Below are 24522 nucleotides of genomic sequence, written 5' to 3' on the forward strand. Positions count from 1 at the left end.
GGTGAGAAGTTCTTAGGTTGTTGACTTTAATGGGAGCTTATGTTGTGGAACTCAGGGTCATAGCTTCTGATTTCTTCTGGCTAATCCTGAGGCCCACTTGAGAACTGCATCAATGAGTATGAGAGAGTAGTGCTAGACTATCAGCAAAGTCCAGATCTTCAAGGGTGGAGTAGAGTGTTCATCTGATGCCGGCAGGTCCTGCCCCTGTTGTGTGTGGGAATCGACAGAAGTGTAATACCACATCAGAGTGTGGGAATCGACAGAAGTGTAATACCACATCAGATGTTACAGTCGCCGAGCGTAAGGGCTTACCCTAAGCCCAACCTTAAAATTCAGTGGTTTACATGGTGGGGGATCAGATAATAGAACGCAAGAGTCCCCACAATGTCATTAATGCCAGGTGCACACACTCTCACTCCCTGGAGAGACTGAACTGTCATGAGTCAGGTGTATTTCATGCAGCATAGGTGAAGTGTCTCAGGAGACGTTTTGTTCAGTAAACAAAAGTCCATTAGGGGGGAAGAGAACCTCTGATTTGTCAACAAATTGGCCATGTTCCTGTTTTCATGCCCATTTATGCTACAAGTGCCAGGGCCAGCTGTTAAACATTAAAGCTAACAGCACTGAATACAGCAGTGGTGTGGCATGTGGTAAATAACCGTGATGAGGCCAAATCAGCCAATCTAGCTGAACAAATAAGACACACTGGGACAATTTATACCACTGATGTCATTTTACATAGAAGGACTGAAGTATTGCTACATGGTGCTGGAATAATACAAACCACTAAACAATCCATTATAGGAAACCACAGGAAGACATGTAGACAAAGGATTTATATTCAGCTCATTTCAAAATAAAACAAAAGCACACAGCTTTTTGTCTATATAAGATTATGTACCTTATACTCAGGCACAAATGATCAAAAGTGGAATAAAATGTATTTTCATTCATTCACCAATTGAAACTGTGAAAAAATGACCAAGATGATGAAATGTTCAAGATAAATGATAGATAAATGATGTGGTTTTCTCACACATATAGAATATTTGCTTTGTGGATAGAGACATGGACCATAACCCGCAATGACACTGACTGTTGCAGTATCTTTCAATGGTGCATATTTATCACATTGGGTATTCTTTGCTTTGTACATACAGTATGTGAAATGTTCGTACAAAAAAAGTATTAATGCGTGGCTCCTACCTTTCTTATCTACATATTTTTAAATCAAACCACCTCGCAGACTCTGATATGTGATATGTAGTAAAAAGAAGCAGCTCATTGCTCAACAGAATGAACTCAAAACAAGAAAACAGAAAGAAGATTGAATGCTTGGGTGGCTACGAAATGCAAATCTGGAAAATCCCAAATGTATTGAAAGCCTCAAAGGGCTCTGTCCATGGTGCTGACTGTCTTAGGGTGTGGACAGGGTGCAATGACACAGCAACTCCAGTCCAGACAAATAACAGGCTGGAAATTTAGGCAGTGGACCCTCTTAATAACTGACATCTAGACATGTTAGAGCAGGAGAGGAAATAATGACAGAGAGCGAGTAGACTTGCACTGTGTGAAGACAAAGGCCACCTTCGCTCCTGTAACTGTGACAAACAAACCTGTTGCTGCAAAGCACATGTGGTGCAGTTGCTTCTCACCAAATCATAGGTGAGAGGAAATAAACATCAAGTGGTTTTACAAAATGACGACAGCTGCTGTAGTTAGCAGTATTAAAACAAGACAGCCATCCTGTTGGATTCAGTTAAAAGTCAAACCTGGGTGTATACTGACCCAATATCAGATCACCTGTCTACACTTGTTCCTGCACCAACTAACGTCCGAGCAAACCAGAGCTTATTTACACAATAAAGAGACAAGAAACAACATTAGCATTCATTTGAAATTATTCTCTGTCCACCTGATTAATGTCAGTCGATTTTCCATTGCTTTGGGGCTAACTCTGCCTCTCAGTGCTTCCTGCAGCTGCAGGTACCATTCACTCAGTTCATTAGAAGCCTTTTATTCTTGTTGAAAACTACAGTGGCCTTTAGGGACAAAGCACATAAAAATTCAAAGCCCAAACATACAGGAAGCTGTTTATCCCTGAATGCAACAAATGGAAAAGCACCTGCAAGAAAAAAAAAAAAATGATGCTGTTAATGTGATTTGCGACACCAGATGTGCTCCAGGACTGCAGGGGGAGCGATGACCTCGATGTGGACAAATAGTAAGAACACTGGCTTAATGAACACTGAATAAATCTTGGTGTGTTTACTTGGTGTCTTTATTATGTTTACTTAGACCATCATATTCAAGACTTACAGTACATGAACTGATGGTGGCTATTTCCCATGAAATATAATAATGTCCCAATAAAGGCTTGTGAGCTCGTTTTGTCAATTAATTCTCTGACCTCAAGGTATTTTGATACATATATTATCAATAAATCATTACTGGTACATGAAGGTCCAAGGCATGCAAACACAAACCTACTATATGTACTGTTAATGCTGCATGGACTGCAGCTTAAGCTAAGTTTACATTTATTTGCTCAGTAAACACTAAACTGAAACACAGTGTCCCTGTTGGAACATTTCTCAGATTTTAGTGTAAAAAAAAAAAAAGACAACAGAATAAAAAGCATTTTCTGTCATGCACATCACCTCCATGTCACCAGGTTGTACATTAGTGCTACTTTAAGGATCATGTGAACCCAGTGATTTTCATTAGGACGTGCCTTTTTATAGATTCTAGGTTTTTTCTTGTGCCCAGTGCTCTTTGCCCTCAAATTTCTGGATACAATTCACCGCAGGTTTTTTTTAAACCTGCATATGTGGTTATAGTTCTGTAAAACTACAATGCCATTGTTCTAAGAGGGGCAGTTTAGTCTGGCCACGTTCTTCGGTTATTTTTTGTTCCCCCCAAGCAGCAAAAACCATCGTACGTCCAGAAACACTTGACCAGATGTGAAAATTTCAGTGTAATGGAGCATCTGCTGTTTTTCTGTGTGACAAACTTATGCTTTTGTTTTTATGAAAGTTAAACATGTTGCTGTTGACTACCAGCTTCAGCGTGTAAAAAACCATGGACGGAAATAAACATATATGGTTGATGCTTCATGTGGAGAAAAAAATAGATTGAAGAGGGGGTGGGTGTTAAAAGGACAGATTAGTATCAGTAATTCACATGTTCAATGAACAAGCAGATAGAAAAAATTAATTTCAACTTCAGTATAGATTGGTGGGATTTCTATCATCAAGAGCTCCAAGTGATTAAACTGAAACACCTTCTCACCAACTTTGTGAATCAATGAATAAAAGTACCAAGGACATTTATGTACGTAAACAGGTCTAGTTTAAACAATAATCAATTAAAATCTAAAACAAGTTAAAATCCCCCTTAACTAAGGCAGATATGCCTGCAAGATCAGAGCAAATTAATCTGATTTGTCTAAGTAATTTAAGTTTTCACTAGAGAGCAGCAACATCCTCGATTGACAGTTCTCCTGACACACACTGGCAGGAAATGACAGACAAACTCCTGGTGTTGGAAAGTAAAAAAACAACAACTTTATTTACAAAAACAGACCACTACCCCCATCCCACAAACCCCTAAATTCAGTGACTAGTGAGGAATGCTATGTCTGTGCCTGTGGCTGAGGTTGGGAATTTACAGGACTGAAAACACCACCCAGTGCAAACCTTCAGGATTCTTCCACCCACTTTGTCTGAGTTCACTTGTTGTCTAATGCCAAATTCAGCAACACTTCTTCAACTGTAGGCTGACGCTCAGACTGGGTTAGATGTTGGCTTCTGTTTGGTTCCCAGGTGAGAGTAAGCAATATGCTTTAATGAGCCTGGGGCCACAGTAGACACACTCAGGGCCAGGGCTAAGAAAGATTTAACAGTACCATATGGGACTATGGTAAATGCATTATAGCAGATAATTTTAATCCATAGACATTAAAATAATCACACCATACAAAATACATGTTTGTTTGCTGAGATCGTATACACAAAACACAGTGAAAAGCACCTTCTTGCTAAATAACCTGTTACAGACACTAAAGTATTCTCAGCTTTGAGACTCGTTTTGTCTCTTCTGTCCTGGCAGCATGATATCAGTCTCTACGGGAACAGATAGAATTTTTTACTTAGCAAGAGCTTAAAATGAAATAAAATATATCAGTATCTTCAAAGATGATGGGTTCAGCATGGATACATCCTCTGGGGGCTGCACTGAAACCAGTTCACACTCTGTTGGTGTATGAATTCTGAGAATAACGCTGCGACTGCGGTTTACACAGCTGTACATGCGAAGAGGAGGCAATGCTAGCAACATAATTTAGCGAAGTCAACCACATTCCAAACCAACACTTCCTGTCATGTTTCCATGTAAAGGTGTCTTTATGTCACTGCGTGCTTTCTGATAACAACAGCACAGGGAGGTGTGAAAAACTGAGAATTCTCAGTAGCTGAGTCAGCATGGTGGAATAACGGCACTGTTCACACATCTGTGTGGTTGTGCTTTTTTAGAACCCAGGTACTTGCCTTATTAAGATGTGCATTTGAGGTGAATCATAACTGAACGAAGTATGGTAATTACAAGCATGTCACATTTTGAATGTTTCCATACAAGCTGTGTGAGCAATTGATAATGCCTGCTCAGTCAACCATATAGCACAGTAAGATTTGTGTGTGTTTCATGGCCCTAATGAGTGTGTCTACCCCCCACTGTCGTATGGAGGTGTACCATTAGAAGGCGTAGCGAGTGCGAATGTCCTCTAGTTTCTTAGAGACCTCGGGTGGCGTTCTGTCCAGTTCTTCTGCCACACTTTTCTGCTTGTGAGGGTCCATACTATTAAACTGCTCACATAAATCTCCGTCAATCACATTCTGAAAAAAAGAACAAAAGCAAAATGCCTCAGACCATGTTTTTAATTTTCTACTATGCTCAAAAGGTCATTTTGATAAGCAATAAAAGCAGGACATGAACAAATCAAATGGCTTGAGATCAGTAGAAAAACACATGGAGACATAAAAACCGTAGCCCACAGATAACTGACCTTGACTGGGAAGTAGTAGGATCTGAAACTGAGATGGTCTCTGCCACACAGTGGAGGGAACTCAGAGCGCATATGCATTTCTAAATGCTGGAAGAAGTCATGATCCTAAAGAAAAGCAAACAGTAGAGAGACATGTGAATAAAACAGACTAAGACGAATGAGGAAGAAAGGAAGGGGCATTAAAAAGTATAACAAGAACACAAGAGGTTATAAAAACACCTTGTGTGTAATCAAATATAATCACAAAATAGGGCAGTGTCAGTCTCTTATCAGGCAAAAGAGGTGTGTGTGTGTGTGTGTGTTTGTGTGCAGAAGTTTGTGCTATACCTCATGTGAGGTGAACGGGACCAGTATGCCGATGCCTCCAGACAGGGTGGTGTAGACCAGGGACTCCGAGCCTCCAGGTATCAGCGTTGTTTTCTGGAGCGATAACACAGTCTCTCCTACATGGTAGTTCACTATCACCTCAGCCTGGAGACAGACAGAGGAGAAAGAAAGATTATGTGTTTCTGTTGTCAAGTAGGATGTGACCTGAATTGTATTTTTACCATATGAATTAAAAACAACCCCCATTTTTGTCCAAGCTGCACTTGTAAAACCCATTAAAATAAGGGACTGCAGAACTGAAACCTGACAGAGGAGCACTGGCCTGACCCTGTAAACTGCTGAGATTAACCTGTAGCATATGCAGATCTTCTATAAACTGGTACATTTTACCTGTGTGGTTCTTCCATGGTCAGTCTGCATACAGTGGCTACAGACACCATTCAGACTAATTCACTTTCTGCACACTTTGTGTTTCAATTAATTTTTGGTACATAAAATCTTTTTTTCTGTTCTTTCCTATTGCCTGTGTTTTACAACTCAATTGCTGGTGTGCTGGGATATATCCCAATCATCCATGTGACATCAAAAAGCTTTGGCAGTGTTGTTACTGACTAAAACTGCCCCTGTGACATTTTTCCACCAATCACAGCTGATGCCGGGTCTTATCGCTTCCTGGTGACAAACTGCAGCTGTTCTCCATCATGTTGGGAACACAGAAGTACAATGTTCTCACATGCAGCCATGGGGGATTCCAACAGTGGAAATGTCAAGTCTGGCCAACACAGGCGAAGGCGTTCAATGAGTCTTTTTAAGTGCTGAGGACATGATGATATAAAGTCAGCAGTGGCTAATGTTGGCTGGGGGAGGGGAGAGACTCCTTGTATGATGGTCAAACCTTTAGGCCTGGCATGACACCAAGAATTATTTAGTGCCACAAAGACCACAAGTTGTGTCTACAGGGGTAAAGGTGAGGAATTCAGCACTGAGACACATACCTGCTGTCAGTCCTATTTTGCTGCAGTGTTTGTGCCGTTGAAGAGTACATTTCAGAACATGGGCTAGTGAATAACACTGACTGTGCTTGATGGTAAGTGTGATGAATGTAACTGAGTCAACAGTTTTCCTGTTTCCTGGTGATGTTCTTTTCATTCAGTCATAGCAAAAAAAAAAAATCCTAAACCCTTTAAAGCTAAATACTGCCAGGGCTTCAATTATCCCCATATATGTGTGTGCTTCAAATGATCTTCTGACCTTAACTGTGCCACTTTTTATTTTACTTTTTAGATTCCACCTTTGTGTGAAAAGTTGTGGACAAATGGCAGGACAAATGTGAATTTTGTCCTGCCAGTAACACATTGCTAAGCTATATAAAATGAGACAAGACAGAACAGAACAGAACAACAGAAATCAGCCTCACACACTGTACTACATGTGGGGTTTGCTCATCAGACAGCTGCGTCTCCATGGCCTTTATCTTTCCAGAAAGCTTAATTTCAATAAAAGTGAAACGAATCCAACACAATGTAAGACAGCCAGATAACTGGGGTCATCCAACCAGAGGCAAACACACACATTCTGAACATATTTTACAAATGGAGGCATCCACACCCACATCTAAAAACAGACATGGTACATTTCCACACTCAAACAAAATTCTCAATCAATGTATGCTGAGGCAGAAATAGCTGACAAAGACTGTGTCTCAAAAGCAACTGGGACCAACTCATACTGTCTAAATTGGAGGGACTTTCCCAGGATATCTGCTACCTAAACAGTTTTTGACCAGGATTTAAACATGGTCTGAGTGATGCTTTGTGTGTTTGTTCATTGTGTGTGCATGAGTTGTGTTGTATTTGTAAGTAGGTTAAACCTGTGGTTGACGGTGTTATGAAGATTGTGTATTTGTGTGTGTTTTGCGCCTGTGTATGTGTTGGTGTTTGGAGGTCAGAGCTGTGTAGGTGGCAGATTAGTGCATTAGTGCAGGCCTGAAGGTCTGGCTGCAGCAGCCCGAACCATTCAGACCTGCCCGGCCTGGGCGCAACAGAACACAAAGCTTTTCTTCCTGACACATATCTCACAGCCCTAAACAGTTTTAATGTAAAAGTCACTTTTAACCTTTCTACATTCCTGCTGCCAGTCCTGCTTTCCATGATAAGAGTTGTATTTATGCAGTATGCATCACTATACATAAATTAATATATACCCACTTATAATTTTAACATGGCAATATATATATATATATATTACACGGAGTCAAGACGAGTTGTTCAGAAAACGAAAAACACATGAGATTAGTAGGACAGGAAAAGAATTCTTTGTAATACAATGTACTGGTATGACCAGTGAAACAATTATCTTGTGGTATCTATAAATAACACAAAACCTTTTAAGTTTAGATAAAAGTGACAGTGACATAGTATTATACTTTTAGGATTGTACCTTCTGTGATGCTCCATTTAGGAGGCCTCTGTCCCATAAAGCTTTGTTCCCTGTGGGGTCCTCATCCACATCATCACTCGTGTTGGGGGGAAGACGCACCTGAGAAGATTCAATAATTTTCAGTTCCCTTCCATAACGGTCCAGAACTGTTTTACAATGACTGGTGTTGATGGTTTCCAGTCCAAAGCCATAGAGTGCCTTATCTGAGCATTATTTACTGGATATTTCAGTGTGTTCTCTCTCTGCTATTCAACGCAAGTCACACACAGCCCACCCCTCACTCCCGTACTCACGATGCTGATGTTTCCGAACTTGTCAGCAGAGGCCATGGTGTCGTAGTCGAGCAGACAGGCCGTCGTCACCCAGCGGGGGTATGTGTCATCAGCAAAGATGATAAGCTGGTTCTCGTTGCGTCGGTAACGAACCCAGAACAGACTCTCCTGAACGTCAGACACGATCACTCGCTGGCCGATAGTATAGATGCCAGTCACCAGGTTGGGAACGTGCTACAAAAGGAAAGAGAGCAATAAAGTAGATATACAATAATAATAGCCTAATAATTATAAATTTTATTTGAAGGCACCTTTCTGGGCACTCAAGGACACCGTACAAAGAAATATCAATAAAAGCAACACAAAATAGTAGAATATTAAAAACTGTATAATATAGTAAAATACAATAAAGGTAATATGAAATATGGAATAAGCTATGGTGTTGGTTATATGGTCCAAAGCCTACATGTTATTTAGTCTGTGAAAAAGACTATAAAAGCAGAAATATCAATCTGACGCCACAGTGCGCTTTTTTTAACAACATCTATGCAGCCAAGTGTTAATGTGCTTTGTCAAATTCTGCATAGACAAGATGAGATACCACAGGGTCACACTCTTAAAAACTAAAACTAAAAACGCTATAGTATAAACGGTGACAACACCTCTGCAAACAAAGATCTCTGTATATGAGCACCAGGTTCATACCAGTCATTAGGCTGATGCAAAAGCTGTTTCTTTGTGAAGACTTGACAGGCAGATCACAATGTCTGGTCTGATTAAACCGAAAATGGTAAATGAACTGTGATTGCCAGACAAATTACTCATTCACACTCACAGATAGCAATAGAGCAACACTGTCAGCAACTTGTGGTTCAGCATCAATAACAACATTTGTACAAGAGGCCTTGACAATGCGCTACAAACACTGACACCATAAAGACAGCAACATGGCAAAACAGTTATACACGATGACACTGTCAGCCAGCTACACCAGAACAACCCCCTGAACAAAAGACCTACACTAAGTGAACAGGAGTGTGTGTGTGGGTTTTTGCCTTACCTTGTTCTCACACTTGCGAAGCAGCTTCTTTTTGCCTAGGTCATAGATTCGTAGAAGTTTCCCAACCCCCACCAGGACTCGTCCCTGGAACGGAGCAATGGCCAAGGGCACGTCCTCTACTGGGGTCTGCCAATCAAAACACAAAGAACTTACAAGCTGCAGACTATCACACTTAAGGCAGCTTGTAGGAGAATTTTGGCAGAAATGCAGCCAGTTTGTCCAAATAGAAAAAGCTCACATAAGTAGCAGAGGAGCTTCTTTGTTTTTAGTTTTTAAACACAGGTTTAAAAAGAAGCTCTATATTCCCACTGGGGAACAAAGAACAGATCCGAGAAGTTTGGAAAGCAAAGAGGGAAAACTGTGGTCACTGGCTTCCACAGCACATACTTGTGTTTCTTCTCCTTACTCTATTGCATCATATGTGCAGTGCATCTACTATATACTCTCAAGAGTTGTGCTGTGCTGTGAAATAAATTGCATCGAACTACAGTAAACCATAATGAACCTGCCAGCACAGTAACAGTGTCGCTGATAAAGGTAAATATCAGATTACCAGATTTCCCTTAGTTTGTATTTTAGAAACCAAATTCTGTTAATTTTGCCTTTTGTTCTGAGACTGAAAAGACTGAATATCATGTCTCTAATACTAAATGACAAACACAGTTAGCTGTTAAATATCACTTTCAAAACAAGAGAACACTGCAGACAAAACATTTTAACATTTTTGATGTCTAAGATTTGCCTTAAACCCAGCTCAAAGACAACTCCAGGATTCATCAGCTTTCATTTAGGCTCTTGGACACTCCCAGCATGCTGTTACATGCTGCAACTGTCTTGTGATGTCACAGCATGTTTGGCCCTCTCCTGGAATTATCAACACTGATGATTTCTAGTGAGTGAGCAGGGAAAGCCTCTCGAGTCAGCACACACTTTCAGACAGGCTTCTTGTTGTGACGGGTGTTTATGGTTACTCGTCCTGCGTACAGGACATAAATCCTGCCAAACAATTTTGAGGCAGAAAGAAAGCCTGTGTCGTCCAAGCTTTTAGAGTTCAAAGTGTTGAAAGGTTCAACTCTGACTTGACTGACAAAGACATTCTTTCTGGTCGGTGGCAATAATTCAAAAGTACTTTTATGAAATGGAGTGAGGATGTTATTCTTTAATGCATAACATTTTTATGCAAACTCACTGAAAGTAGTATTTTTTTTTTCCAGATTCTCAAAGATATAGGTTAGTCATTTAAGTTAAATTGTTCCTACCTGGAAACAAACATCAGCAATAGCAGGTAGTACAGTATAGTATAGTAATTGATTTTGAGTCAATGAAGCAAAAAAAAAAAAAAAAAAAAAAAAAAAAAAAAAAAACCCAGGATGATAGGAGTGTTTTCAGGAATGCAGCATTTGCTTTACATTACCAAAACAATCACCCAGTATGGATGTGCAAAAATCACAAAAACTCTTAAGTCAAAAGCATCTTTTGCATCTGGGGTTTGTAGCATAGTAACCTCACTCTATACTTAAATATACCCTCATACAATGCATGCATGTGTGCACCAAATTATCTGTGTGAGCATAATGTGTCTTCTCAGTATAAATTGTCTATGTGTATGAGAAAAGAAGTGTGTGTAGACTGGATAGACTCATCTAAAATATCAGATCTGGCTAAGTGGTTGGGAAATTCCTTGAAAGGGAGGCTCACACCACTATGTAATACAATAATCATGATTTACTTCCCATGTTAATGTCTGTTAGGTAGCGAATGCATGTGGGCTGATTCATCCTGATGGCCTCCACCCTGCTTGAGTTTCTGGGGAATTGCCCAGGGAGCAGTACACAGCACATTGTCCATTTTTGGTGCCATGAACAGTTTACTCTGGGCTTTCCTGTCTCATGCACTTTCACTCTCCCTTGCATGTATCTCATACCATGACCTGCTGACACACATTTCAACAACAGAGAAGCTTCCTTAAACAATTAACCCTTTGTCCCAAGCCAAATTGCCATGTGACGTGATCCCACTATCTGCCGATACAGGTTAGGGATGAAACTGTTACCGATCTCATGGTTAACCATGGTAAAATTACCAGCGGTGTAAAAAAGTGCTTCGTTGTAGGGTTAAGAAGTGTCGAGCATCAAATGTCTCATAGATGCACTGTAAAGTGGCTGTGAAGATTCAATGTGGAGAGGAATGTTGCTTTGTGACCCGTGTGAAAACACCCACATAAATGTGTCAGGTTACACCAGTTTCCTAAGGTTGATGTGCATAATGTGGGAAAATGTCATGGCCTGTTTGCTGTGCTAATAGCTTGTCAGTAATGTAAAACTGAAGCTTTCAATGTTACACTGTGTATTGCAGAGAATGTTCCAACGAGAGAAATACCACCATCCTCTGCTTTTATATAAATTGTTAGGCTTATTACAAAAACCATCACTGTCTTCTTAGGACTGCCTGGTATTCATGTAGTCAAACACAAGACATAAAATAAGACTGTGAATCAGCACACAAGTAACAATTTGCTATTCCCTTGTTTACCCAATGGCCTTGTAGCAGACAAACCAGCAATATCACTGGTCCCTCATCTTCATCTACAGTGACACAGACTTGAGGATTTAAAGGCACATGTTAAAAATACCACAGTAACTATGATAATTCCTGTCACTATAATTGTAATATTACATTTTCATTTAATCTCTAATACAGATATCTGACATCAGTATGATGCCAGTCCCACTGTCAGTATTTGACACTCGCACTGTGCAGGCTTTAACCAGAAAAACCAAAAAAAAAAAAAAACTAACTGCTTTGATGTCATACATCAGGGAACTCAGCAGTTGACACCAGACTCAGCATGATCTAAAAAGGTCCTCTTTGCTGCAAGTAAGTCTAAACTGCACCTGCCTATCCCCTGGCAAGGAAAGCAGCAACAGTTTAGACCTGCACAAAATATAAACATGGCTCCATCTACAGGCAACAACTAACAGCTGCTGCAGGTTTTCACCATCTGCATCAATGAATCAGCAGATTATTCTCTTCTATTGTCTATTGTCCCTGATCCAGAGAGAGTGGTACTGAGATACTGAAGGAGGAAAAACACATGATGTTGGATTTGTGACCGCCATATAAATGTTTCATTTAACTTTACTGTCATTCAAACCCACCTTGTGTACAAACTCCAGCTTCTCCCCTCCACCAACGAGTCGGTAGGTGTAGATAAAACCACCACCCACTGATCTGGGGTTGAGAATCATGTCTCTGGCAACACCCACGAGGACATACCAATCATCTCCTGTGTTGGTGAAACGACACACTGCAACACTGAAAAAGAAGAAAGAAAGGAGATGTGAAGTGTAATCTGCTATACTACCATGACAAATTAGCCAAATAACTAGTTAAAAACCCAATGATTCAAGATTCAAACAATTTTATTAATCCAAGATGGAAACTGTTTATTGTTCAATTGCCAAAAATCCAAAACACTTTCTGCTGTACTGCTGTACTGCATTGAAGGTGCTTTCTCTCACTGCAAATAAAACATTCTCTGTTGTCTTTTGGCAGTCTAATAGTATTTTGTTGATATATAGTGTTGATACAGTTAGGCAGAAAACAACCTGATTAAAATAGAGCTGCTGGGAGTTTCGAGGCTGACTGTCCATCACTGTAAATGGCTTAATAAACAGGAAACAGTTCACAGTCTCATTTACCTCATTTACTCCCACTCAGCACTTAAAATTCAAAGCTATCACACTGTTTTCTTCAGCTCTAACTGCTTATGCCTCACACTTTCAAAAGCTCAGTTTCACTTTTGATTTTGAAAAATGCTCTAATGTGTTTATGAATCATTTCACAATCCTTAAAGCTTCACTTCAGTCATCCATAAACAACCTCCCAGTTCAATCCAAGGTTGAACTCTGGCTCAGTGTCGTCGTCCCCCCCCTTTGATTTGATTCCGATCCTTATCTTTTTGCCATCTCCCATTTAACTATTCATTATCTTAAGACATTTTTCTGATTTTCACATGTGCAAACGTGAGAAATACATTGTGCTCACCTAAATGCAGCTTCATTCTGTTCCAGCTGCACCTGGTCCAGCGTTGAACCCTGTATGGGGTTGACGAGACGAACCAGTGATGCCCACTGTCCTGCTCCAGCTTTGGGTGCACCAAAGATGGCTTCTGGTAGATTCTCATTGAGGAAGGCAGCGGCCATCTCAGCAGCCAGTTCTCTCTCATCCTCACCTGCAGCCTCCACCATCTCCTGCAGGGGCAACAAAAGCAATAAAACATTCACACTGATGGCTTTGCTCATTGCTCTCTCTCTCTGTTGAAACAGACTTCAGAAATGAACGTTGCAAAATAATGTAGGAGAAAATCAGTGCGACTTCACCAAAAATATTTGCCCTCTAGACATATTTCTCTGTCACTATCTCCTTTAATTATAAAATTAAGAAGCATCAAATGAATTGACCATATATTAAAACACAGGACAATAAAATTTCAGCAGAGCAGCTCCACTGATAAAGAAAAAAGGGAAAATTGAGCATAAAGCAAACATCTTTACAGTTTTTACCTGGACTACCACATGGACCAAGACTCACACTGAAACTACTGCAGGAACCAGAAAGAATGAATGAAAACAGCTGCTTAAATCTAACAATGTTGTTTTCATAGGAAGGCTAACGAACCCTGAAGTAAAACAAAAGAACCTGGCCCATGTCTCTCTCCTGTTTTTATAAACTTTGTGTATGATCTCCAGAGACAGGATTACACTCGTCTCACAGAAAAAGATTATGAAAGTGAAGCACAAGCAAAGCATCTGTCACAAATGATGAAGCCTTTTGTTTTAAGTGCTAAGCTTGAAAAATAAAACTAACCGAAAGACCATTTTACTGATCTAATGAACGTACTGCTCTTCAAGACAAGGCGCAAAGTTGCCAGTAATTTGTTGTTATTCCACTATTATGCCATTGGCGTGGCACTTTATACCTCAGCCATTTGCTGCTTTCTCTGAGCTTTGGTCGCCTCAGTGTACGCGTTGTGGTCAGTCTCAATCAAAACGAGGTTGTTGGTCTCTGCGTGGATTACAAATTTCCTGGGTGTATACTGCAGGGGAAAGGCCACCTGGTTGAAGACAGCTCCTAGTTTCTCCAAAGCCAGGATTCTGCCAGATAAATAATGGAATGAGAAAGGAGAGGGGAGAGTCAGTAAAAATCAATATTAACTTGCCATGTAATGCAAAGCCCCTAAGATGGATTCATGCTTCTCTATTGACCTGTTCTCTCTCTGACCAACCACAGATACTTCACCTGCAGTTCATTTTAGGATTTGTATTCATTGTCAGACCACTACAGCACGATTGGACGTGTCATACTTCATCCGGCAAATGTAGTGCATGCATTAAATAGCTGTACTAATCACATTTAGGCTCTTTTATTTCCTCTACGATATGGAGCAAAGACCTTGCTACGATGATAAAAAGACAAATATGTCTAGGTAATAAATTAGCCTCTTACTATCCATATTTTACAGCAAAAGGAGTGATTTCACAATTTTCCCCTTTGACCATAGTTGTTACACAAAGTAACATCAGTCAACCTTCCCCTTGTTGTCTAAAACACAATCATAGTTCTTGTGGTGCCCATATTCTATGTCTAGAGGTTTTACACTAGGGCTGCAACATCGATAAAACTGATTAGGATAGTTGTTCAATAGTTGGTCAGCTGTTGCAGAGATGAAAATGGGAGAAGCGGAGACAAATGAAAGACACGTTTTCCACAGTTAAACCATTTTTACACTGTTAAGTAATTAGGTGCAGCCCTACTGACACATATTAATATTTATAAGGAGATGCTAATTACTGAAATTGCCCACACTTTGTCAGCCTTGGACTTTCTGATGGTTTTCAAACATGTTAACAGACATGGCTGAGGTGTGTAATTGAAGACTGATTATGAAGCATATTGATGGTTGGCACTTGTATGCCAGATTACATGTGCACAGACTTTGAAAGATTTTCAAATTAACGAGACAAATAAGACTGCCAATGTTGTATGTAAACATGCGACTGCGGCAGGGTGCATCCATACCTCAGTGTGTTGGTGGAGATGGCCACAATGCCTTCTGGGCACTGTTCGGAGGCAAAGCCAGAGGCATACTCCAAGGTCTCATATGACAGAGGGGTCAGATGGAAGCGAGACTGGTACGAGTAGCTGAGCCAGGAGCGACTGGACATTGCCAGCACCTGTCAGTCAGAACACAGGTGAAATTACACAGCTGAAACTGTTATTGTATAATTAAACAAAAGTCGGTTTTTATTATAAAAAAACTGCAAATTCCTACAAGGTTTTAGTGTTAAACAATTTTAAATTAAAAATGACTTGCTTAGTGTGATCAGCAGCTAAAGAGTTTTCATTTAATACACAAATATTATTGCCTTCAAAGTATATATTGATTATATTGTAAAGGTCTGCGTCACATACAGCTTCCTGTCCCTGCATCCTGACTCTGAAGAGTTTGACGGGTCGGGACCCCAGGTAACGTGTCCTGGTGTCTGACAGGTCACCTGTCACTGGGTCCAAAACAGTTCTCAGCAACACACCGTTCTGGGGAAAAGGATCAAACACATACAGTGACCTAAAAAGTATAACATGAGCCCTCAAGATTGATAACTGTACATACAATAGAGTAGTATACATACAATATACATGACCACTGCCATTCAGGAGTACTAATATCCGGATTAGAATGAAAGATATTAAAACTAGAATGAAAAATATTACCTGAAGTCCTATGTTGAGATAGAGGAAGCCAAGGGTTCCTTTTTCACCAAGTTCATCCTGTTTCTCGACACCCCCCATCTCTACAATACACAGACTCTCTGGCTGGGCAGGCAGGGCCTGCATACTCAGTGGCTGGAGGCAGTCCTGAGCAGGATGAGGATTCAGAGGGTCAAGACTCACTGTAGTGTACACATGTTAACTAGATAGAGGTTCTCTTCCTCACATATAAAGATGACACTACAACTGAACTGTTTGGTAGCTTTGGTGAACTAAAGGGGGATTTAAGTCATAATTTAATCCTTGACAGAATGTGGGAAACATCACAACTTCAAACAGGAGAAAATCCATCAGGATATTTCTCATTGTTTACTTCACTGTGCCAATTAACAGGCTTTGTATCTGCCTCCAGGAGCTCTCTCAAGATTCATGTGAAAAAGTGTCACATCTTGTGACCCATTCATGAAAAGCCTCTATTCAGTGTGATAAATGTGACTGACAGCCAATGTTTGCAGCAGAACTGTGCTGCACAATTTCAGTAGTTAATTTTATCTTTTAAGTATTTCTGTTATCTTATACCTCAATAGAAAAATAAATTAGTTTTTTGCCTCCTTTTCTTCAACCAGTTATGGAGGTTTGTACGTATCTGTCAAACTCCATGAACTGCTGATAACTAAAATAAATGTGATGACTATATAAAATCCTGACATCACCATTAATATTCTCATACGAGTGTGGACTTCTAATAGAACGTACAGTTGAAGCATTTTGTCATTTGTCTTTGTTGATCAGTAATTACAGGTAAAATTGCTACTTTAAGGTTCATAAACTCTCTAGGAAACATAAATTTAAAAAAAAAAAAATTATGGATGTTACTTGTTACTGATGTGAGCCTAAGCCAAACAACTTTCTTTTGGCTGGAGGGGATTCATGTTAACCACAGAAACAAATTAAATGAAAATATGGTTTTTAAATCAGACATTGCTGTGTTTAAAAACTGATTTGGATTAAAAATGATTTGGGTGCAGGATAAAAATTATTAATTTACAACCATCACAAAGTCTTGGCAACAACACAATTAAACCAGTGCTTCAAATTTTAGACAGGTTGAGGCAAACATATATTAATATATGATATATATATGTTATATATATATATTAACGTATAATAATGTCACCAGATGCTTGGTTTTGGTTTCTGTACTACTTTGTATCCTGTGTATTCATACCGATGGGTCCAGGGAGATGATTCGAACAGTGTTGTCAACCAGTCCCACGGCCAAGAATCGGGAGCGCTGCTCACCAGGAGGAACATTAGCCAGGCTCATACACACCACATCCGCAGACATCTCTTTCCGCTCTGTGTACTCATTCAGCTGGCCAGACTAAAAAAACAGAAAACAGAAGCATGACCACAGATTTTCAGGCATCTCTGTTCTCTGCTGTGTTTATATTGGCACCAGTGTTTGATATTAGCTTGGGTCACTTTTGTTGCAGTAAATGTTCATTTTTAATTTTTGCATCAAAAACATAAAATATAAAATAAACATAGTAAATAATGATCAAAACCAGTTTGCTGAAAGTGTAACAGAAACACAGTAACTGATTTAAAGATCCCGAAGACAACACTGAAATACAGTTACAATGTCCCTTCAGTTCACCCATTCATCTGGAAATGTTTTTTTTATTTTAAAAGGAGCAGCAGTGGATGCGATCTTACCGGGTCCATCTCAAAGTAGACCAGCTCCCCTCCAGTGAGGGCGATAACGACCTGCCGCTGGTTCACAGCGCAGCGGACAATCGTTTTTTTACCAGGAGTTTTCCACTCATTCACACGCTTGTCAGCTCGGATGTGACGGATACCATCTGGGTAAACCTTTATGGACAAAGAAAGGAAGAGAAGAAAAAAAAACTGTTGCTCCATTTTTTCTGATATAACTATGCATTTAACCATTTCTCCATTCAAACTAAATATCCTGCGAATAGTTTACATAGCTTTGAGGTGGATTTCCACAGCACCATCCCAGGTATGAACGAAGATGATGCTCAAGGTATGTACGGTATGTTACACCCACCTGCACCAGGGCGTCTTCCCCGAGCAGCGAGCAGGACAGAGTGGGCGTTGTTCCCAGAAACCCAGAATCTGTCACTTCCTCCACAGTTTCCCCGATGGACAAAACCAGAGTAGCATTGACGAAAGATACAATAATGTAGGCATCAAACTCATCTAATAAAAAAAAAAAAAAAAGAGAATAATATAGATCAGAAAAATAATACTGATGTGAAAAAACTCTCAAGTCAAAGTGAGGAGAAAGTGCAGAGGTAGACTGACACAGCACAGAGAGACAAAGAAACAGCTTTTTTGACACGGTCAAAATCATGAGTTCCATATTGATGGACAGGCAGATCCACTGTGCAGCTACCTCTAATGTATTCATGTTTAACAGTGTATAAAGCGTTGTAGATACACCAGTAAAATACATTTAAATGACAGAACAGAATTGAAATTTACTGTTAAGCTGTCACAAAAAAAAAAATAACATGAGATCACATCTTTGCTGGCATTTTCCTTTAACTGAGACACTGATGTAGGTTTATGACAGATTGGGAAAAAGATGTCAAAGTTATACCCTCCACATGTCTGCGCACTGTCCATACAGCATTGGGATTACCGGGCAGCTCAGACACAGCCATCTCTGAAACCTGACAGGGGCATACAGGTAGGGAAGCAGAGAAACAGAGGACTTATTAACAAACATCAGGTATTTTATCAAAATCCTTGAACAACTTGATCCAAGGACACTATTAGATCAGGATTGTCTCAGAAGTCATGAGGCCTTCATGATGCTTTGATGCTAGGTTTGTTTTAAGCAACTAACAACAATATGGATAATGTTCTATATCACTGAAGGACACAGCAACATAAGGAGACTCTTGGTTCTTGAGGGGGGAGGATTTACAGAATTTACCATGGTTTGAAAAATAAAGCTCCTTAAGGTTACATAAAAACTCTCCCCTTCTTTAATAAAATGCACAGCTGTGTCGTGTTGAGAGACTGTGCTTAATCTTTCCAAATGTCCAGCCAGCATACAATCAGCTCTTATTTTGTTTCGTGTTTTACACTGCAAAATGTGCACTGGTGTCAGAGGGTCATATACAAACACCACATTGCGTGTTTGTCCTGGCATATGAACAATTAAGCTCTTCAGCTTTGATCAAGACAAACTCATTACTATACAGCCAGCAGTGTGCGTGCACCTCTCCCTGTGTCTGCGTATTTTAAAGTGTGCATGTACCTCCAGTCCGTGTCTAAGGACCCTCAGAGTAGACCTGGGACCCCGTCCACAGGCCACATACAGCTGAGGTGTGTCTTCATTGGCCAAATCAGCAATCTGTGAAAAACGGGGAGAGACTTGCTGTTACAGCAGGACCGCTGCCAGGCTTTTATAGCTCCCAGTTTTATTGGCAAAGTAAGTGCATGCAAACATAGACACACTGACTTGACAGGACATGATGGGGGATAAATTCTCCTGTTCGTCAACCAGCACTAGGTTTTTAAGGGGCCGGGGCTGGAAGAAGAAGGTGTCTCCTTCTTCCAACGGCATTGCAGAGGAGAACTCTGGCTCATCGTCATCATCACCCAAGTGAGCGATTTGGTAAAGGTAACTACAGGAAACAGAGGGCAACATCAGCCAAAGGTGTTTGAGAATAAGTCAATGTTTTAACATGTAGCTGCATTCTTTCGACACCAAATTAAACAAATTCACTGAGAAAGATGAGAGAACAAATAACTGCAGTGAAGTGATGTGCAGCCGGAGACTTACTGGTTTCCAAATTCTGACGACACAAACAGGAAACCCGTCTTCAGGACACACATGGCTGCTGCCACGGGGATTGTGTCAAAGTACTTCAGTCTGATTTCTGTGACCTATGAAACATGAGACTTAGTCAGAACATAGTATTTTTGACATGGCTATTCCATTTGCACCCTTTTAGAATCTATTTTAAGTCTCATGACACAAAGTGAGCTGCATATTCTTGTCGAGGTCATTACATATAACCATCCAATATATGTTTAACAGATAAAAACAAATAGATTACTACATTTAAAATATTACAAGTATGATATACATATCTACTGTCACATAATATAACTAGTTTAAACTGGAGTTATATCTATTATTGTAGGCAAGACCAAACACACAATGCTAAGTCATCACTTTGTGTACTGGTGTCTTTTGCTGCTGCTGTAAGTTTCTGACATTCTACAGAGTAGAATATAAATTTTAACTTATTAAAAATGAACTTAATTCAATAATTAGATTTCTAGGACACTTTCCACCCCTTCATCTTTGCTCACCATTTCTTCATCTGTCTCCAAGGTAACCTTAAAGATGTCTCCCTGCTCTGTCTGGGCCAGGAAGAAGAACATGGACTTGGTTTTGTGGGTGGCTGAGCAGACAAATATCATGCCACGCTCTGGGTCATCCAAGTCATTCTGTTGGATTGAACAGAAGAAAACAAGATGAAAGGGAGCAGATTATAAATAAATGGGCATACAGAGACAGTTGATAAGAAAAGCAGAGTTGGTATAATGACAATTTATAACACAGCTTCCGAATAAAGTAGAAAAAACATTGTTCCATTTGAAATTGTAGTACTGAATTACAACATTACTACCCATTAAATTATGTTCATAGGAAGGTGCAATAAATGATACTCAGAAAACCTTTACAGGATGTGTGGAGGGGTCGAGAGTGTTAAACTAACATTAAGATTTGTTTTCATGGTGTATCTGAATTTCGACTCACCCTACGCCGTGGGATTGGACAACGAATGTCAGGCTGGTCTCCAAAATTCTTATAAGTGATGTAGTTTTCAGAGCAGATCAGAACTCCACTAGGCCCATCTGAACCACCAGGAACTGAACAAAGAGGAGATTTAGTACCAATTTTTTAAAAAAAAAAATAAATCTAACAGCCAGATGGGCTTTTTTTCTCCCAAATCTATGCAAATCTCGTAATCTGTATTTTCTATAAATTAACTCACATCTTGAGACCAAAGATATAGTCAGAGAAACAACAGAACAAAATCATTACATCTACAACACATAACCTAACAAACCAATGTATGTTATCTTACAGCCATGTCTGAGCATAGATGTCTTCTGAAAACATTTTGGACCCTAAGAAATGATATTTGGCCCAACAGCCTTGACAATACCACATTGCCTAAGCTAACTGCATTGTTTTCATTTATTTTTTATTCTATTTTGTGTATGTGCTTGGCTTTCTATGTGATGCAACTAATATTTCAAACATAAGCTCTGCAGCAACGAGCCCACGTTTACCCGTGATGAGGAAGTTTCCATGCTCTTCCAAAGCCTCGCTGTACTTGCGGACAACGTGATTTAAGCCAAGATCCAGCTCATAAAAAGTAAGTGTCTGTTGAGTGTTGGCGGCAGCTTCTCCTGTCGGGTCATTGTCAGCTTCCTGGAAAAAGTAGTTATGAACATACAATAGCAGCTTTTAGCATAAGAAACAATAATGCAAAGATTAATAGAAAAATACAGAATACAGAATGGATTAGCATCTATGTTATTAGTGACACTTCAAAACTAAATTCATTCTGAGATCAGAGATGTTAAAGCTTTCTCCAGTAATGGTCAGAGAAGAGACATGACAAACTCATCACATCTACAACACACTGATGTGTGTGATCCAATAAGAAAGTGCAAATTACTTCAAACCTTACCTCATAGTCCATTTCTAAGCAGGCAAACATGGGATTTTCAAAGCCGACATCAACTCCAACTACATGGTACACCAGCGTGTTTGCTTTATGGGCTTCCAGTGGAGAGGAGATGGTCAGTCTTGCAGCTGCATCTCTGTTCAGAATATAAACCAGCTTCTGTTTCTCTATCGCTCCTAGATGGAAGAAAGAAAAACAACATTGAAAATGCTTATTTTCATAACGTTATTATAGCAGGCTTTAAAGTGATTTGGGCTGATTATTTCATAAAGAAAATCCATCTACAAAGTAGAACCCATGTATACTATCAGCACTAGGAGCTAAGTCAATATAGGTCAACCATTAGCAAAAGTATTAATTTTTGCAAAAACTGGCAACATTAAAGCATGATAATGAGATCCTAGTGGCTGTAATTACAAGTTATAAGATCTGATGATTTCTTGATCTTGTATCACTCTTACTGCATTTTAGTGACCTAAAAATACTTTCTATATTGTAATGTAGTCTAACAGTACTGGTTTAAAACACTTTGTGAAACTTCATTTACAAAAAATATCGCTGTCACAAAGACGCTAAAATGATATGGTTATTTTTAAGCCTATAGTACCTATCATGACAGCTCTGCCTTTCGGATCGACAGCCAGGAACTGCCCAGGGACGATGCGTCTGCAGCCACTCTTCCCAAATGTTTCTTGGTGGATCTTCTCAAACATGTTTTTTGATGGGTGATATTCCAGAATGACAATTCGACCACTGTCACTTCCCACAACAATGTAGTCTACAAATACAGAGACATAAACTCATCATACAAAGGTGTGGTATGTGACAGAAACATGACTTCCTCTAAAAATGTACAACAGCCAACTCAACTCAAACACCAATAAGTACAATGAAAATCAATCTTCGAGGTAAAAAATAAGTATGTTTTTGATGAGCACCTCTTATTTTAGAAGCCAGTCACCAACACATGCATGCAACATACCTTTGGTTCCTCCAGTCAGTCTGAAGGCCATTAGGGACCTTATGATGCCAAACACCTCCACCGTGAGCAGAGTGTGCACCTTTCCTGTGTTGGCATCTGGCCGCAGTAATTCCAAAATCTTTCCCCTGGAAACAACAATTTCCTGCATCTTGGTTCCTACCAAAACACAAACATTTTAGCATTTTGCTTATGTCATATTTCAGACAGGTGTTCATTACAGTTAAAGCACAGAGATGACTATTATTGCATGGCAGCGCATACTGATATAAAGCCACATTCTCCAAACCACAACTGTTAAAAATACATTACAATTATGTTATTGCATAATAAAACAAACCTAACCTGCAGTTTCTTTTCTTCCATAAACTAACAAATGCTAAAGAAACAGTATACTATTCACTAGTTTTGACTTTTATGTTTTAAGCATCATAATTCAGTTCTGTCAAGACTTAGTTTCTCAAAAAGCAGAAGTGATACTTGCAGCATTTATTATTTTTATTAAACGATTATTGCCTTTATGCATCATAAAGTGTTGCAATTCTCATGACATGATAAAAATGTGCAGGCCTCTGCAGAACCAAAATACTGCACAAACATAAAACAGAAACATTTGGAAAAGTGCTTACCAGCAACTAACCAGGAAAGAAGAAAAGGTCAGTCACACGCATCCTAAACAAACTCACCTGAGAAGTTTCCGTGGATGGCATGGGTGATGCCAGTGGCACGCTGCAGGGTGATGTTGTAGAGAAACATGGCTCTTTCAGGCAGAACCCCACAAGGCTCTTCAGGGGCAACAAACAGCTCAAAACTAGGGTGAAAGGGTGGAAAACCAATAAAGGGTGAACAGTAAGAAATGAGAGAGGTAGACGTAATGAAAGATGACAACTCTGCTAATGTCTCCAAGAATCACAGGCTTCTCATTGTGCAACTATCGACAAATGAGGCGCCTGTTTTAGAGGGACATCCAAGCTGAGATCCGCTACAGGAAGCAGCAGTAGAAGTTAGTACAACGTAATAATTAGTTACTTTCCAAACTAACAAACTCTCCAGAACAAAGCCATAAGAAATTAGCGGGACACAAACGGGAAGAGTTAATGTTGTTGTTTACGTGCTTGCAACCACTGGACGCTGCTAACGTTAGCTTAGCAAGAAGAACAGCAACTTCACGGCTCGCACACCACATTAGTCATTTTAGTTTGCTAACAAAACAACCAGTCGACGCCTTACACATTTTAACTGGGGAATTATGCGCACAGCTGGCCTACAGAGTTAACATACTGACTTCATCAACGGGTTAAGACCCCATTCATACAAAGCGTCCCCGATGAATCCTGCATTTCTTTTTTTGTTATATTACTTAAAGTCAAGCACACGTCACATGCATACATCGTACAGGTGATTGCGGATAAGCTGTAGATTCGTAAATTCACATATTTACCGGTGTGTTTAATGAGATGACTCTGATATCAAACGGATAAAGTTTCATTTACACAAACTATCTCCCTGCTGCCCCGAGAAGTCGACGATAAGCCGCCGTTTGTGGGTCCTTCGTCAGCCAAAACTGCGTCATCTTAGGTGTCCTACGCTGTGCCTGACAGAAACCTGCGCTGTGCTGCAGTAGCGCAGAGTACCCAGCAGATGGTGACAAACACGAGTCAACGGAGAACCGTCATGTCAAATATTTACATTTTGCACAATATTGAATATAAAATGTCATAGACAAGGTAAGCATCGCATGGTCTCAGGAACTGGAAGATACCGAATGCGAAATGGTCTCATAGCCTACTTGTATAGCACTTTTCTGAATTCATTTGTACTTTTAAACACACACACCAGTGAAACAGTCAGCAGGCTGATCT

General features: G+C 39.9%; 1 protein-coding gene across 2 annotated transcripts; it reads right to left on the minus strand.

Annotated features, from left to right (window-relative positions):
• Window positions 1-1911: 1911 nt before the first annotated feature.
• On the minus strand, window positions 1912-24235 carry sf3b3 (splicing factor 3b, subunit 3). 2 transcript variants are annotated; one of them, XM_026310678.1, is made up of 28 exons: window positions 24102-24235; window positions 23347-23471; window positions 22664-22819; window positions 22289-22459; window positions 21685-21857; window positions 21281-21422; window positions 20742-20854; window positions 20291-20428; window positions 19755-19858; window positions 19431-19596; window positions 19227-19322; window positions 18561-18633; window positions 18006-18157; window positions 17651-17806; window positions 17160-17315; window positions 15935-16078; window positions 15635-15757; window positions 15242-15396; window positions 14142-14316; window positions 13208-13413; window positions 12319-12475; window positions 9161-9286; window positions 8122-8334; window positions 7829-7927; window positions 5390-5533; window positions 5063-5167; window positions 4750-4892; window positions 1912-2125 (listed from the first exon to the last, which is right to left on the minus strand). In XM_026310678.1, exons 2-27 carry the CDS (start codon window positions 23414-23416, stop codon window positions 4752-4754), a joined length of 3654 nt encoding a protein of 1217 aa, XP_026166463.1. In that variant the 5' UTR covers window positions 23417-23471; window positions 24102-24235; the 3' UTR covers window positions 1912-2125; window positions 4750-4751. The 2 variants fall into 2 exon arrangements, with proteins under 2 accessions (XP_026166463.1, XP_026166462.1); XM_026310677.1 differs by lacking the exon at window positions 1912-2125 and having other exon boundaries at window positions 3544-4892.
• Between the last annotated feature and the right edge of the window lie 287 nt (window positions 24236-24522).

This window comes from Mastacembelus armatus, chromosome 6 (genome assembly GCF_900324485.2).
Source record: "Mastacembelus armatus chromosome 6, fMasArm1.2, whole genome shotgun sequence".
In the NCBI taxonomy this organism is placed as follows: Eukaryota; Metazoa; Chordata; class Actinopteri; order Synbranchiformes; family Mastacembelidae; genus Mastacembelus; species Mastacembelus armatus.

Bases quoted from the DNA above. Each gene is read 5' to 3' on its own strand.
- sf3b3 (XM_026310678.1), bottom strand. From the start codon at position 23,416: ATGTTTCTCTACAACATCACCCTGCAGCGTGCCACTGGCATCACCCAT. The intron at 19,859-20,290 runs GTGAGCAAAGAT...CATGTTTCATAG, and splicing joins TGGAGACAGATGAAGAAATG to GTCACAGAAATCAGACTGAA. The intron at 17,807-18,005 runs GTGGGTGTAACA...TTGTCCATAAAG, and splicing joins GGGAAGACGCCCTGGTGCAG to GTTTACCCAGATGGTATCCG.